This window comes from Cibotium barometz, chromosome 18 (assembly GCF_041138505.1).
Source record: "Cibotium barometz isolate CiBa-2024 chromosome 18, ASM4113850v1, whole genome shotgun sequence".
Classification (NCBI taxonomy): domain Eukaryota; kingdom Viridiplantae; phylum Streptophyta; class Polypodiopsida; order Cyatheales; family Cibotiaceae; genus Cibotium; species Cibotium barometz.
In genome coordinates this window covers 21,117,261-21,134,249 of record NC_141063.1, presented here as the reverse complement: position 1 = coordinate 21,134,249, position 16,989 = coordinate 21,117,261, and the positions used below count along the sequence as shown (strand labels likewise).

The window sequence follows — 16,989 nt, the reverse complement described above, 5'->3', positions numbered from 1 at the left end:
GCTGAACGGGTTTTTCTCTCTCATCTTCTCTTCGCGAGTAGAGGAGTGCACGGCCGATGATGGAAGCAGGGGTGGAGACTAGAGATCAGTTTCTCTCTCTCTCTCTCTCTCTCTCTCTCTCAGAGTGGATTACAGGCCCTGGTGTGTGGATATTGTTCTCTCTCTCATCATGGATTGCAGGCCTTGTTTTACGAGATTGGGATACAGAGGATCGAGCTAAGATGCACAGGATGATGTCCTTGGAAGAGATGTGTTGTTGCTCTTCATCTTGGACTTATGTGTATCCAGGGATTGCTTGACACGTCCTCTATCTTTCTCTCTCTAGGTTTTGGCAACCGTGATTTGATGGTATATCTGTCATAAAAACAGGACATTGGTTTTCGAGAGGAAACAGGACTTTGGTATCGAGGAAACAGGCCTAACCCATGGAAACCCTTTCAATACTTCTCATCCTGGTTACTTTGGCGGAGGCTCCGGTCTTTCATTCCATGACGGGTGTACCCAACATGGGCATGATTGGGAGCTATGGTATGAAGCCTGGTATGCATGGAGGTATGTATGGAGGTATGCCAGGAGGTATGTATGGAACTTATGGTGGTGGTGGCGGAAGTGCTTTTGGTATGCCTGGAATGGGAGGTGGTATGATGGGCATGGGATCTAATGCTGTGAGCAATTCTTTTCTCAAACCACATCCTTATGATAATCTTGTTCCGAGCGAGAAGCCAAAAGATTATAAAGAAGGTGGTGTTGCAGTAAAGTTTGATACTTTTAGTGGTGCAAAGGATCGTTTGAAGGCACTCACCTTCATTCAACAATTTGATGCGGCATTTTCTGATGGTAATGTCATAGAGGCATCAAAAGTACGGAAGGCAGCTTCTTTCCTAAAGGGAAATGCTCTTCAATGGTGGTCAACACTCCTTCATCAGGGTATAGCACCTAGCACTTGGGTGGAGTTCAAGCAAATCTTCTCTTCTTTATGGTTGACACTGACTTTTGAGGTGGATGTTATGACAGCTTGGCATCGATTAGATTCCAGAGATTGTAGCAACCTGGATGAATATAACAAGAAATTTTGAGATGCTTTGCTACCGGTCACATCCTTTAGGCTCGTGTCACTGGTTGAGCAGGTAGAGACGTATTGTTGTGGGTTACCCAAGGAGCTTCGAGACTATTGCATTAAAACAAAGGTCATCAATATGACTCAGATGATAGAAAATGCTCAGACTGGATATGCCATGCTTACTGGTCAGATGTCACGATTTAAGGATCGACTCCTCTTCTCAAAGAAGGCATTTAAAGAGGCAAAGGAGTCAAAGGATAACAACAACACTGAACCACGAGAGAAGGGGCAATCCAAGAAGAGGAAATTTCAGCCCTTACCTCAAAGAACAAATGAAGAAAAGAAAGAACTTATAGCTGCCAACAAATGTTTCTCTTGTGGAGAAGAGGGACATCGGTACTATAGGTGTCCGAAGAGAGCACTTAAAAACGCAGATGACTCACAGGAAGAACCTAAAGCAAAGAAACAAGAACCCTTTGCTGGACTAGTACCTGACTTGATAGGGTTGAAGCAAGGAGATGCATCGTCAGAGTTGTGCAGAGCATGGGAAAGACTTCGAGATCAGGAGGTCTTGACCTTTTTCGATCTTGGGGCTCGTGAAAACTTCATCACCCCCGAGCTTGCAGCAAAGTTGGGCGTCAAACCAAAGGAGATGGGTGTGTTGCATGAGGCTACTTTGGCTTGTCCCGGACATTCGGTTGAGGTTACACTGATCATTGGGAAACTGCGTCTCAGTGTGCAGACTTACATGGACAGAGAGGATGATTTCTACATTATGCCATTGGAGGGTTGTGATGTTTTGTTGGGTATGCCTTGGTGCCATAAAGTTAAAGCGGTGGTAGATACTTTCAATAGGAAGATTTCTCTCTCTCACAAGAATAAGGAACACACTCTTGATGTAAAGTTTAAAGGAGAATCTATTCCTGTTGTATCGGCCTCGGCCATGTCTCGTTTAATAAAGAAACATCTTTCTGTTTACGTAGTGTTTGTTAAAGAAAATCAAGATACCACAGATTCCAACCTGTCTGAGTTGGACAAGGAAAGAATGGATTTTCTAAGATTGTTTTTCAGAGGCTTTGCCAGGGGAGTTGCCGCCTCCTAGGCCTGAGGATCATGGGATTGATTTGATTCCTGGAAGTTCACCACTGAATAAGCCACCCTATAGGGTGAGTGCAGCCCAACAAGAAGAGATTATGAGCCAAGTGTGTGATCTGTTGGACAAAGGGTTGATTCAGCCGAGCTCTTCATCCTATTGTTCACCAGTGCTTTTGGTACAAAAGAAAGATGGTTCTTGGCGGATGTGCATTGATTACAGGGCGCTGAATAAGATTACCATCAAGAACAGATTCCCTATACCATGAATCGATGATATTTTGGATCAGTTACAGGGAGCAGCTTACTTCAGTCGCATTGATCTGAAGAGTGGATACCATCAAATTCGTATCAGGCCAGAAGATGTGCACAAGACAGCTTTCAGGACAACTTTTGGACTTTATGAGTTTTTGGTCATGCCTTTTGGTCTTACGAATGCTCCACCGACTTTCAATAGGATGATGAATCGGATTTCCGACCCCACCGTGCTTTTGTGGGCACCTTCTTTGATGATATGATTGTGTTTTCTCATTCAGAGAAGGAGCATTGGGAGCATTTTACCAAAGTGTTTGAGGAACTTAGAAAGCATAGATTGACTGTCAACGGAAAGAAGAGTGGATTTTTCATGCAGGAGATTCACTTTCTTGGGCACATAGTGTCTAAGGATGGCGTCAGGATGGATCTAGCGAAAATTGAAGCGATAAAGAATTGGCCGGATTTGCAGACTATACATGATGTGAGAAGTTTCTTAGGACTTTGTTCATATTACAAGAGGTTTATCCGATTCTTTGCAGAAATTGCTTCACCTTTACATCACCTGACCAAAAAGGATGTAAAATTTCGATGGATAGAGGAGGAAGTGGAAGCTTTCAACAAGCTTAAGAAAAAGCTAACCATTGGTCCAGTTTTGATTCTACCAGATCTACATAAGCCTTTTGTGGTACGGCGTGATGCATGTGAATAGCATTGGAGCTGTTCTTATGCAGGATGCACATGTTATTGCTTATGAGAGTAGAACTTTGTCACCAGTAGAAAGGAATCTACAAGTGTATGAGAAGGAGCTTCGTGCGGTTATTCATGCTCTTTCTACTTGGAAGCATTACCTTCTTGGGGCTGATTTCATTGTTCAGAGTGATCATCAGACTCTACGATACTTCCTTACTCAAACGAAGCTCTCAGAAAAGCATATGAGATGGGCAAACTTTTTATCCATGTTTCACTTTCAGATTGTTCATGTGGATGGCAAAAAGAATGTGGTTGCGGATGCCTTGTCCAGGAAACCACATGTGGCCGCCGTCTCTATTATCTTTTATCATGAACTTGATGATATGCGAGAACAGTATGCTCATGACACAGATTTTGAGTGGATTTTTGATCGTTTGATTGAAGGAGAGTGAGATGATCATTTTTCTCTCAAGGAAGGATTTTTGATGATGCATGACAAATTGTGTGTCACATCTCAGTTGAGGCAGAAGGTTTTGACAGAATGCTATGCTCTGCCTTATGCAAGCCATCATGGTATTGAGGCTACAGTGAAAGCTTTGGAGGCATTCTTTTATTGGCCTAGTATGCGCAGAGATGCTGATGCTTTTGTTCGTGGTTGCATCATTTGTCAGAAGGTGAAGTATAACCGTCAAAAGACACCTGGGTTACTTCATCCTTTGCCTATTCCAGATAGATCGTGGGAGAGTATTGCTATGGATTTTATCTTTGATCTTCCAAGGACAAAGAGTGGGAATGATGGCATCTGGACTATCGTGGATCGTTTCAGCAAGCAGGCTCATTTCATTCCAGTCAGGAAGAAGATTAATGTAGAGCAAATGGTGAGAATATTTTTGATAAATATTTTCAAGTACCATGGGATGCCCACATCTATTATTAGTGACCGAGATCCTCGAATGACGAGTTTATTTTGGAGAGCATCGTTCGAGAACATGAAGACTTTGAAATTCTCATCGTCATTTCATCCACAAACAGATGGGCAATCGGAAATTGCCAACTCAGTTGTATTGGATCTTCTAAAGTGTTATGTTTCGGATCATAAGGAGCAGTGGGAAAAGTATCTTCCTTTGGTGGAGTTTTCTTACAACAACACCATTCACACTTCAACAGGTAAGGCACCTTTCAAGATTGTGGAAGGCGGGAAGAAAGTACCCCCGATCCTACATACAAAAGATAAGATCTTCGAGGCAAATCGTTTTGTGGAGAATATGGATAAGGCTTACAAGAGGGTCAAGTTGGCTTTTCAAAGGACTCAAGAGAAACAGAGGAAAGCATCAAACCTTCACCGTCGATCATTGGTTTTTGATTTGGGTGATTGGGTGCTTTTGAGATTTGAGAAAGCTAGACTCAGGAAAATGAAGGGTAAACAACACTTATATCCTAAACTGAGTATGCGGTACTATGGGCCTTTTCAGCTGATTGAGAAGATGAGTGATGTTTCTTATCGTCTTCAGCTACCAGATCATTGGAGGATTCATAATGCATTCAATGTGAGTCTTCTTAAACCTTTTAGAGGTGAGGTGCCTACAGATCAGGTTGATGAGACACAACCAGAAGTCGAAGAACTAGATGAGATTCTTCAACCGGAACAGATTTTGGCACATAAAGAAAGAAAAGTCATAGGAAAAGTTTAACGTCGATATCTAGTGAAGTTTGTAAACTATTCACCTGGAGGAGGAGGAGGGTGACTTGGCAGATTCACCGAGGATACTACAACTTTATCTCGAGGCTTTTGGTTTGGAGTCTACCTTAGAAAGTGCTTCAACAGGTTCAGCTGTGGATTTTGGAGTACTACCTGTTACTCAAGAGGGCCACTCCTTTGTCACAGAGTTCACTTGGATGAGATCTGGAAGTCGCTTGGTGTTTTTAGCAGCACACTTGAGATATTGAATTGACAGTATATCTGCCTATGGGATTTCTATGATATATGTGTACTAGTCACATGGTTTGATTCATGGATATACGAATCTTTTTCAGAGAATGGGGACGCCTATTCTAGACTTTCATTTGATATGCAATGTTTACTCATGTTCATGATGTACTACTGATCGTGGGTCCTATGGGATGGCCATGAGCGGAGCAGGTAAAGCATCCAGGGGGACATGACTATTCACGAGGTGGATGCTCTTGATTTATGTATTCAGATGTTCTGTTTCAGTTGGCAGGACATAGCTTTCTCGTTGCTCTCTTAGGTTCTATTTCAGTTTGGCAGATCCTTTGAATGAACAATCGAGGACGATTGCTTTGTTTTAAGAGGGGGGTATGCTACCGGACGGAGTATTTTACCTCTTTTTCTTAAGCATTGTGATTATGTTTAAACCTGTTTAGCATTCACTGATCATGTTTAATCCTGTATATGCATGTGTAAGTTTGTGCACGTGTGTAGATGCAGATACATGTTTGGTGTGTGTGTGTACATGTGTGTGCATTTGTTTGTTCATGTGCATGTATATGTGTTTTTCTCTTACCTTGTTGTAGGTGTAGCAGTTTCCTTCTCTCTCAAGGCTACTTGTGGGTGAGCCCTGCAGGTACAACTGGTCAGGCAGTTGACACGTGGCACTGCCACGTGTGCAGGCGCCAACGTGTCAGGCATAGGTGCGCGTGTGCAGGTACGGTTGGATGCACAGGCAGGGCTGAAGGTGATGACGTGGTGGTTGGCTGTGGGCGCTGCCACATAGGCGGCTGGCTGCAAAGGCACGGGCACCCACATAGATGGGCATGCGCACTTAGCGCAAGAGAGAGAGGCGACGGACACCAAGAAGGGAATGCGCCGGCCACAAGGAAAAACGCAAAGAAAAAAAGCGATGGAGAAAAGCGCCGGGCAGTCCAAAACGCGCAAGCGTTGATTTTCGAAAAAGAAAACGTTAGCGCCATGTTATTTTTTTTATTTTTTATTTTGTATAAAAAAAAGAGACTGTTCGAAGAGTTTTTTTTTTTGGGGAAAAAAAAGCACTCGTAGTAGTTTTTTATCTAAGGGGGGAAAAGCTATGCTTTTCACTCCCCAATCTTGTATAAAAAGGGGGCCAAGGCTCTTGTATCACACAACACAAACTGGGTGAAAGTTGAAGGAGATTTCGTCCACGTGAATCAAGGAGGCATCTTCTCAGGAATCGTACAAGGGCTACGCCGACCTCGAGTGATAAATAAATACAACACTGGCTATTAGTGTAGTTAAACATTGCATGCCTATCGTAGCAGCCATAAACGTATGAAACGTTTCTAAAATTCAGGCCAAAATAAGAAACGTTGTTTTTTTAAAAGATTTTTAATAATTTTCATATAGAATTTTAGCTTCAGACATAAACATTATAGCAACACTAAAGTGGTAAGAAGCTTAAACTTGTCTACGCCAAGGGTTATGTGGACTGACACCTTGTTGACACGAGAACTAATGTCTACGCAAAGTGTCAATAGACTGGAATCTATTATGCTGGGGACTTAATGTTTGCGCTTACATCCAATGGACATTGTACAGCCGCGTGCACAGTCGATCGTTCTTTTGTTTCTTGGCCTGGTATTCACATGTGCAAGCATAGAAGTCAGTGGAGAGTAGCATGCGTTTGATGTGACACTGAGGATTGGGAAACGAGGGATTGCTCCTTGGAGTTGGTGACACCATTTTGGGCATCTCCAGAATTCATGTGTGTGGATGGGATTTGGATGTCCAAAAGATCAAGAATGTACAAGCTTTGGGAATGGGGGATTATCCAATACAGAGGACCAAGTGTTCGTAGCATGGTCCATGCACTCGATATGGTTTCTTGGACACAGAAATGGGTTTTGGAGCTCAAGTGTCAAGTGGAAAGTATGTATGGCGAACTCTTGAGGATTTGGGGGAGATCGAGCAATGAAACATGTTTCTACATGGTGCTTACGTGTATTTCTCATGTGGTGGAACACAAAGAGATCATCTCCTAAATTTTAGGAAAAGTTGCTATTTTTGGTAATCTCCGATGGAATTTCCGTTCGCGTCATTACCTCTGGAATTCGACTAAGATCGAGTATTGTCAAAGCGCCATTCTGAAATAAGCTAGCATCTGGAATATTTTTAGAGCTGAAGATTGTGGAATTTTTGGCCTTCAGATTTGGGACATGTGGCAGATAAGAGGATAAAAGTGAGGCAAGTGTCCTCACACTTGTCAATTCAGCTCTACACATGGCATTGTAGCATTTTCTTGCTTATTGGAACATGAGAGAGTTATCTCTAGACTCTTGGGCGAGTTTGAGCTTTTCAAGTAGGTTTTTAGAGACTGAAAACTTTGATTTGTCTCCATTTCTCTTCATTTCTAAGCCCGCAATAGCCATATCCAGCTTGGGGAAGATGATTTTCACTACTCTACACCATCCTGCACACCCCGGATTGCTGAATTTCAGCAAAACAGTCCTAATCTTGGTGAAATTTTTGGTTTTATGCAATATATAGACTGTTTTACAGGTTTTGGCACTCATGGATGCGACATACTGGCTGTTTTAAAGGTTTTGGTGCTCATGGATGCGAGATACAGGTTGTTATACAAGTTTATGAGCTCATGAATGAGCCACATGGGCTGGTTTACAGTTTTATGTGCTCATGGAAGAGCCATATGGACTGCCATACAAGTTTATGCGCGTATGGAAGAGCCATGTGCGCTGTTATACATGTTTGTGTGCCTGTGGAAGGACCCATATTGGATGAAGGACAGGTTTATGGTTGTATATGGATAATCCGGCATCTCCCATGGGGAGAGTAAGGCCCTCAAAGCTTGTACATGTTATATTTCTACCTTGGATAATGAAATACTCCAAGGAGGTGGTCGGCCCATTCCGGCCTCTATGCGGTGTTATATGTTCAACTTCTATTTTCAGCTTTGTGCTTTGCTTAATGGCTATGATTAAATGCTGAAATGTTTAATTATGCTCATGGTCAAGTGATGCACGCCCACTCCCGTGCTTCCCGGGCGAGTTACATTGGTATCAGAGCATAAGGCTTTCTCTCATTCTTATGTGAGAACGATCTTATTAAGGTGCATACTATGGTGGCTCCGCAAGTAAATTTCTATGGACGAATTTGTCCACGTTTATAGAGAAGAAATATTTGGATATCTCATGGATATGATGCTTTTACGGATAAGGTCCACCTCTACTCCAAGGTGTGTGGTCAGCACAGAGCATGTGGTAAGAGTTATGGTATACATGTCAATGGATTCTTAGACTTCTTTTCTAGGGATTTGGATCCATCCTTAGGTTTATGGATTATGTATATAGCTTCCTTTTATTGGGATGGATTATTCTTTTTGGCATCCCTTTATTTAGGATGCATTGGACTTATGGAACTCATGGTTCACATACCCTGTGTAGTGTTCTTTTGTTCTACGTGCTCTCTTGAAGATTGGTTCTATCATGTGTGGGTGAAACAATAGAGAGCAGATGGAAGGGAATATGGCAACTTAAGAGGGTAGTATGAATTGGTGGCTGAAATGTCTATAAACTATGTGTAGCAAAAATGTTTATGGAGCACCAAGATATGTATGCCTGTGAGCAATTCTTATTTTATGTTACACACTTGAGTCCACCTCTCCTTCAAGGTGTACTCTATATCCGCGTGCTTGACCGTTAAGGTCAAGAACATACATGCTTGAGTACGGATGCTAGTGGAGCATAGCTGCTTATGGCAAGAAATTGGGGATTGGGGAGTGAGGGGAGTGAGATTCTTTGCGACAAAAGTTGTGAAATCAACCTCGAGTTTGACAAATCATGTTTGCAAAATGTTTTCTTTGTATGGATGTCATTGGAAATCTGGCATGTGATGCCCATGAATCTTGTATCTTGAGGAATCCTTGATAATACAATCATATTACAAGGGGGATCGGCCCTATTGTAGTGTCATTTAAATTTCAGCATTGCTATCTTATTTGGTTTTGTCCATTTTATCTTGTTTAATAGTATTAATAGTTTGTGTGTGTGTCAAGATTGTGCTCAACTCTTTTTGGGGCAATTATAGTGAGTGATTCTTGTCTTATGTCACACACTTGAGCCCACCTCTCCTCCAAGGTGTGGTCAGAGCATCAACATGGAGTGCAAGTGTGGTAGAGTGGACTCGAGCCCACCTCTCCTCCAAGGTGTGTGGTAAGAGTACCAACACGGAGTGCAAGTGGTAGAGTGGACATGACACTTGGTTGGTAAGGGATTTATCTCTACACCAAGGGTCATGTGGACTAACACCTTGTTGGCAGGGAGATTCATTAGTCTCGCCCATTTATTTGGGACATGATTATGATATCTCGACTTATGGGGCTGATTTGTCTCACCCATTTATTTAGACCATGGTTATGACATGTGGTCTTATAGGATTGAAATGTCTCACCCCTTTATATGGGACATGATTTCGTGTTGGTATTATGGGGACTGATTTAGTCTCGCCCATTTATGTGGAACATGGATTCTTTCAGTTCTATTTGATTTATGAGACTGGCTCGTCTCACCCACTTGATCTATCTTGGATATATGGATTAAAGTCTAAAGTTGAAAGTTGCGGACAACTTTTAAGAAGCTGGGGTTTTTTCACCAGTTTGGACATTTTCAATGTGAAAAGGGGTTTGGTGGATTGCGGGACGCCCAAATATGCATTATTATACAAGCTTTGAGAATGGGGGATTATCCAGTACAAAAGATGAAGTGCCCGAACTTTCTTCTGGGTGCCCGAGATGGTTTCTTGGACACAGAAATGGGCATTGGAGCTCAAGTGTCAAGTGGAAAGCATATATGGCGAGTTCCGGAGGATTTGGGAGACATGCAGCTTTGGAACATGGTTGTACATGGTGCTGACAAACATTTCTAAGAAGGTGGAACGCAAAGGAACACACTCCTAAAGTCTAGCAAGGCTACTACTTTTGGATAACCCAAAGGGAAATTCCGTTCGTGTCATTATGTCCATGAGCTAAGAAAATGGTGGGACTTGCTGAAGCATGTTTGATAGAAGGTCTATGAGTTGAGATATTTTTAGAGATGAAGTTTTTAGGGGGACCATCGCTTAAATTGGGACATGTGGTAGGAGGGTGGATCAAAATGAGACAAGTGGCCTCACACTTGTCACCTCAGCTCTCCACTTGTCATTTTACTTGCCATTCTAGCTCATGAGAGCCCCAAGTCTATAAATTGGAGCCTCTCTCTTCATTTGAACATTGCAAACTAGCCTCTATCATGTTGGTTGCTCACATTCTTATCTACAATACTCTATGGAGTCTCTATACGCTATAAGTTCCTCTACAAAAGGTGTACTTGCCATTGTACTTATTGCACCAACCATTGTACTCGCTCTACCGCCATTGTACCTGTTGTACCAGCCACTATACTTGCTGTATGAGCCATTGTAGTTGTACGAGCAATTGTACTTGTTTTACAAGCACATGTACTTGCTATTCAAGATTCTATACTTGCTATACCAGTTTTATTAGTGCTGCCCCGACTTGTTTTGGTTGCCCGTGGTGCTGCTGCTCCACTTGTTCATAGTGCCTGGGATGCTGCCTAAAGCTGCTTAGATTGTTCTACACCGGTTTTATAGCTACCTGAGTTTGTATTTCACTGGTGTTTTGGATTTATGGTATATGTGGAAGCAGTTTTGCGGAATTAAGTGGGATATATTTAAGATTGTGGCCAATTGAAGTGTTTAATTGCATTAATGGTCATGTGTTTTGTGAAACCCTTGCCCACTCTGAGTTACAGTGGACGTAGTGCCACCAACACCCAGCCTCAGGGCGGCTCTGCCCGTCTTGCCGATGCCGATACAATGGAGAGAACCACCTCCACTTGCCCATTGAGCATCTCTGCCGGGGCCCGCTCAATCACGGCCACCAGGGCGGTTCAGCCATGCAATGCCATCAATAGCAGGGCGTACCCTTGGTCCATCCTGTTAGGGTTTTCCTTCGCAATCTAGGACTGTTACAGAAGGGCATTTCACATTGGCATTTAGTTCGGCATCTTGTCCAGAGGTAAACAATTTAGGGCTTCTGTTGCAGCATTGGAGGTCAGGGCATTCACGTCAAAGGTTTTTTTCTGCAAGAGGTACTTTGAGATTTTTGTTTGGGGTTTGTCCAAGATATTTCTCTTTTATCTTGTGAGGATTATACATCCACAGGCACTCCAGTTCCTATGCACATATCTCGGAACTATGTTCTGCTCACTCAAGTATACATCTTGTTTTTGGTAAACTTTGGCGATTGCATCTTTATCTTGTCATATCCCGGTGTTGTGTGCGCACACTCTTGTTTTCTTGTGTGTTTCCTGTAAACTTTGAGTGCACAAAAGTTCACATCCAAGGGGGCTTTCTTGTTCATTGCACCTCATATTGCTTTGGAAAATCTCGTATTGTGGAGATGTCACAAAGAGCACCAGGTTTTGACCTTTTTGGGTTTAGTGGATTCATGACAACTGAAGATTGTCTTGACAGTCCCAACTACTCACCGTGTAACTTCATGATGAAGTGTCTTTTGATAGCCAAGGGGTTGCGGGGGATTGTTACGGAGCATGTTATATGTGTTAGATAAAATAGATCCATACTTACCTTCTACAAAAACTAGACAGAAGCTAGTTAACAAACAAGTATGCATCCTTCGCGTCTATTGGGTATTCCAGGTATTGGCAAGGTAGCCTGGAGCCTAGTGGACTATCACATGCCATAAATCCAAGCATTGTCCACATGTCAAAAACAGCACACAAAGTCAAAGAAATTCAAACCTACATCAGTATGCAATGCACATGTAAAGATCTTCCTGTTCATAGATTGTCCTGTCTGGTCTCATCGAAAACCGGTGCTGAGCTATCTGGCTCTCGAAGGAAACTGCTCAACCAATCATCAGGGCTATCTGGTCACAAGCACCGCTCGAAAGTTCATCAATAGTCATTTGGACCATCTGGTCGCATGGACCGCCAGACTATGACATCCAATACAGTCATCTGGGCTATATGGTCGCAGTGACCACCGGACTGTTTATCATCGTTGCCACCCAAATACAAATCTTGCTCCTTGGGTTATCTGGCATCATTGCCACCCAAACTAGAGCATGTCTAGTTAACCATTACATAAGTAGAATAATGATCAATTACATTCCAGAATATATATATACAATGAAGAGGACTAGAGATACAATCTCTCCCTCTTGAATTTGTCTTGTTTGCAAGACGTCTATGCCTATACTTCAAATATATCTCTACTAACTGCTTCCTCATAAGCTCGAAGTATCTCTGGATAGTCCTTGAAGCACTCCTCTGGCATCCATTTCGCATTCAAAAGCGAATAATACAAGAGGAACTTTTTGACCACTGTCTTTCCTTTTTTTCTCACAGAATGAAATACAATCTGTTCTAGTTGCAAAATCTCTTCTTGTTCTTCCACCTCTGGTGGATCCTCCAATACAGGCTCCTTTGGGGGTAGTCTCGTATATAGTTTCAATAAGTTGACATGGAAGGCATTATGTATCCTCCAATGATCTGGAAGGTCCAACCGATAGCATACATCGTTGATCTTCTCTGTAATCAGAAAAGGTCCATAATATATAGGAGCAAGCTTTGGGTCCTTGTGCTCCTTGGCTTTAGACTTTCCGAGTCTTGCTTTATCAAATCTCAACAAGACCCAAGTTCCTTCTTCAAATGTGACCTTTTCTTCTATGCTTATCTGCAGGTTTCTTTTGCTTGGCTTGAGATGTCTCAATAGCCCTTCGAACTTGTGCAAAAGCTGTATCCAAGTCTTGAACAAACTCATCCACATGGAAGATCTCTTCCTTGGTTCTTAGCACTGGCAACAACAATGGTTTGCCATATATAATCTCAAAGGGAGCTTTGCCTGTCGAGGAATGAACGGTGTTGTTGTAAGCATACTTAACCAAAGGCTAATACTTCTCCCATTGGTTCTTCGCTGCGAGAGCATAACACTTTAGCGTGCTTGAGCAGGGTCAACCATAAGGCAGAACGGTTTAGCATATCCAAGATAGTGAGGTTTGTAGTCTCACTTTGTCCATCAGTTTGAGGATGATAAGCCGAAGAGAAATTCAGGTTTGTCTCCATGTTGTCGAAAAGAGCTCTCCAAAAGAAACTAATAGTTCGAGGATCTCTATCCCCCACAATGGACTTAGGCAATCCATGGTGCTTGAAAATCTGCTGAATAAACAATCTTACCATATTCTCTGTGCGAATAGTCTTCGTCATTGGAATGAAGTGGGCTTGCTTATAGAATCTATCAATAATAGTCCATATACCATCATTCCCAAGTCTCGACTTTCCCATGGAACTTTGGGAATCGGTAAGGGTTGCAATAATCCTGCGGGTTTTTGTCGATCAAACTTGACCTTCTGATAAACCAAACATTCTCGAACATATTGCTCGATGCCCTTTCTCATGCTAGGCCAATAAAAATAGCTCTCCAAAGCTTGAGTTGTAGTCAAGATGCCTCTATGTCCCATGTATGGTGGAGCATGGCACTCCATAGACATGAATTACCTAAGACTTTGATGATCCGTCTTGATAACAAACTCAACACCCATAAGATAGTGCTTCCAAATCATTCAAGGATGGAGTTGATGGAATATTGTCTTGTGGATGACTACCATGAGGTTATAAATTGCACTTTCTTATAAGGTGAATTTGGGCATGTTTTTGGAGTCCTCTAGGTATATCTCTCTCTCCTCCCGCAATCTTTTTAGGAACAACCCCTATTAACCACTTTGTAGGTTGACATGGTTTCACCCTCCCAACCTACTGTAAGGCACTTTGTCCACTACTGCTTGAACGGGCACTTATCTTTCGTAAGACGACGCTGGAACATACAAAGCGGCCTTACCTTGAGCTTATTGTCAAATAGGGAAAGTCTTAAGGACTTCGTGTATATACTTGCTTAAGACTAGTAATGGAGACTGGACTATTCTTAAGTTTGGTGGGCCTTGTGTGAAAACTAGTTGGTTGTATATAAGTCATTTTGGACACTAAGCAATACATCTTCACTCCCTTGCAATAGAATACTTCTCTTCTCTACTCTTGCTTGCATGTGCTCTATTTGATTCTTGCATGTTAGATGGATGCTTGTGTGAATAGGTTTGATTGTAGGTTTTCCTGTTCCATTAGCTTCTTCCATACCCACCTTTTGTGAGAGCGAACCATTGCGAAGGCTATCTCTTTTTGCCTCCATCTAGGCATAGGGAGCTCTTCCTTCACCCCATCGGCAAAGGAGCATTCCGGTGTGACAATGGAGCGAGGACGCGATGGATGAGCTAGCGCACCCATATCGGGAATTTGCAATTGCGGCTCTAAGGCAAGGCCCAACAACACATGATTCAGGAAGGCTAAGGTAAGCTCTTGACATGAACAACCCCTTAGAAGGATCTTATGTAAGCAATGATGTGTAAAGGTGACACCTCTTAGGGACACTTGGCATCATGCCTTGACATGTGGCGTGTGTGGTGGGAGCATATGCACACACTTTGTATAAGGAGGTCTCTCCTATAAAAGGGGCCATTATTATAATGCAAAGCATGCCTCATCTGTCCATCTAATCTCATGCCCTTGTTTAATCATCTTGTGATTAATCCCTAATCCCATATTGTTAATTAAGTACTAATCTTGTTTTAATCTCCAACTGGGCTTTACAAAAATGCTGGCTGCAGATTAACTCCAAACTCTTGTTGTCTTGCGCATCAAATGGTAGAGTTCCAGATTCTTCGAGATGCTGAACTGAATGCTCAGGGGTGGCCGGCTTGTAGGGAGGCTGGCTAGCTGTCCATCTTATCCACGACCAGATTGCCCAGTGTTTTCACATGTGGCCGCCAAACTGATCCTGGCCTGTCCGCCCCTGCTGGCCACCCCTAGGCCCACTTCCAGTCGGCCTGGCTACTTAAAACGTTGCCCACAGAAGTGCTCAGCACCCCTGCGTCCGCATTTTGAATAGAATGATTGAAAGAAGATCTAGAAGCTTGGTTTACATTTAACAAGCAGCACCATCTGTTGTCCATCTTATCCACGACCAGATTGCCCAGTGTTTTCACACGTGGCTGGCAAACTGATCCTGGCCTGTCCGCCCCTGCTGGCCACCCCTAGGCCCACTTCCAGTCGGCCTGGCTACTTAAAACGTTGCCCACAGATGGGCTCAGCAGCCCTGCGCCCGCATTTTGAATAGAATGATTGAAAGAAGATCTAGAAGCTTGGTTTACATTTGACAAGCCGCACCATCTGTTGTGTGTCTTGATGAATGCCCATGTTACCAGCACAATTCTCTCCAAAATGGAACTGTGGGTAATAAAATCGTGCACCACATTTGTCTCTACCCTTTGGGTATTCTTTTATTTCTCGATTTGCATCAACCATACTAGGCAGATACTCTGCACTCCTACCAAGGCAGAAATCAAATCTAGATTTGGTTCTGCAAGGCTACTGGCTAGGCTGCAATTGCGCTCGTGATCTCTTGCTGAACTGCTCCATTTTTGAAAAAAAGGCAAATTGGTTGATGATTGAAAAGAGGAGGGGAGGTGCCTATTTATATGATCATCAGCCCCCATCTGCTGATGTGCAGATCGTGGGTTGTGTTGGGTATTTCCTAGTTGGTGTGAACGGGGTTGTAGGGCCGGCAAAGGCCATAGGTTGTATGTATATGCAGAATATTAACCGTGAGAGCTAGTTGTATTGGTCAGCTTCTGTGTTTTGACATTCATGGGCACAGGTGTGAGTAATGTGATAAAAGGGATGCTTTGTGCAGATTTAGGAGTCATAAGCAGCTGGCCAAAATAATCTAGTTCGTACCCTTACATCTTCTCGTTGGATTTGACAGATATTTTGTATGATTCTTGGTCACCTGCCATGACTGTCAGCTCGATTTGCATTAGCATACTCTCTATGCTCTCAAGTTCTACTGAGAAGGTATTTTCTGCAATTAGGTGGTAGAATACCTCTTCACTGCACAAATATTGTCAACCTGCCTTATTTTATATTTTCTGTAAATACCTATAACTATCAGGATATGAATGAATAATGAATTGTATGATGACTGTGTGCGCGCACGAAAAAACCCGCACTAGAATTGATGCTTCACATGGTAATTTTTATCTGAATTCAGGCGAGGCCAGTGGACAATGATCGTTATGTGCGTAATTGTAGAAATGGGAAGTCGCCAAAGGAAACTCGATGGTGGTTCCATGATGATAAAGTGTGAATTGTGAAGTAGTCACTAAAATCAAGGCCTGAAAAACTTTTTTCAATGTGGACTAGTTATGTAGAATCAAAGAGCAGAAATCTGTGGATTCTTGGCCTTGTCTGTACTTTTGGATTTTATTCTTGTGTTTTTAATCCTAATAAGGAAGCAGCCTTTAAACTATTGACCCGAAGAACAGTCCTAAGACTACGGGACTTCAGGATGGTGGGAGAAGACATATGCCTACCTTAAAGAGAATTGAAATATTGGAAGCAGTTGTGCAGTTATTTGTTTTTATTCTGTGGTTATATCAGTGTTTGACAAACGATACATTTTAATATATTTTTATGCAGGAGGAGGAAGTTATTTTATTCAAATTTGAATTCATCAAATATCAAATATTAGTTTACCTTATTATGGGAACATGTTTGGAGTAGAAAAGCACTTTGAGGCTCTTGGGTGGTGAGTGGGAATGATGGATCCTTGTGCCCATGGCATAATTTTTTGCCTTATTTTCTGGATGAAATACATGCCTCTATCTGGCTTGATGGGGGGGGGGGGGGGGGGGGGCCGGGGCTGTGATTATAATTAAGCTCTCGAGCTAGAGTTTATGGGCTTTTTTGGTGCACGTTATTGCTCTCATATTGTTCTACATGGCATGCACACGAGTACAAGGAACACTATACAT

General features: G+C 42.6%; 1 protein-coding gene across 1 annotated transcript in view; it reads left to right on the top strand.

Moving 5' to 3' along the window:
* LOC147629064 (putative ubiquitin-conjugating enzyme E2 16) overlaps positions 1-16,584 on the top strand; it is a 36,257-nt gene extending 19,673 nt beyond the window's left edge. The window contains exons 5-6 of the mRNA XM_086812304.1: positions 15,942-16,030; positions 16,227-16,584. Coding sequence (XP_086668430.1) covers positions 15,942-16,030; positions 16,227-16,322 — 185 coding nt within the window. The 3' untranslated portion in view covers positions 16,323-16,584. The remainder of the gene's footprint in view (positions 1-15,941; positions 16,031-16,226) is intronic.
* Positions 16,585-16,989: the final 405 nt, after the last annotated feature.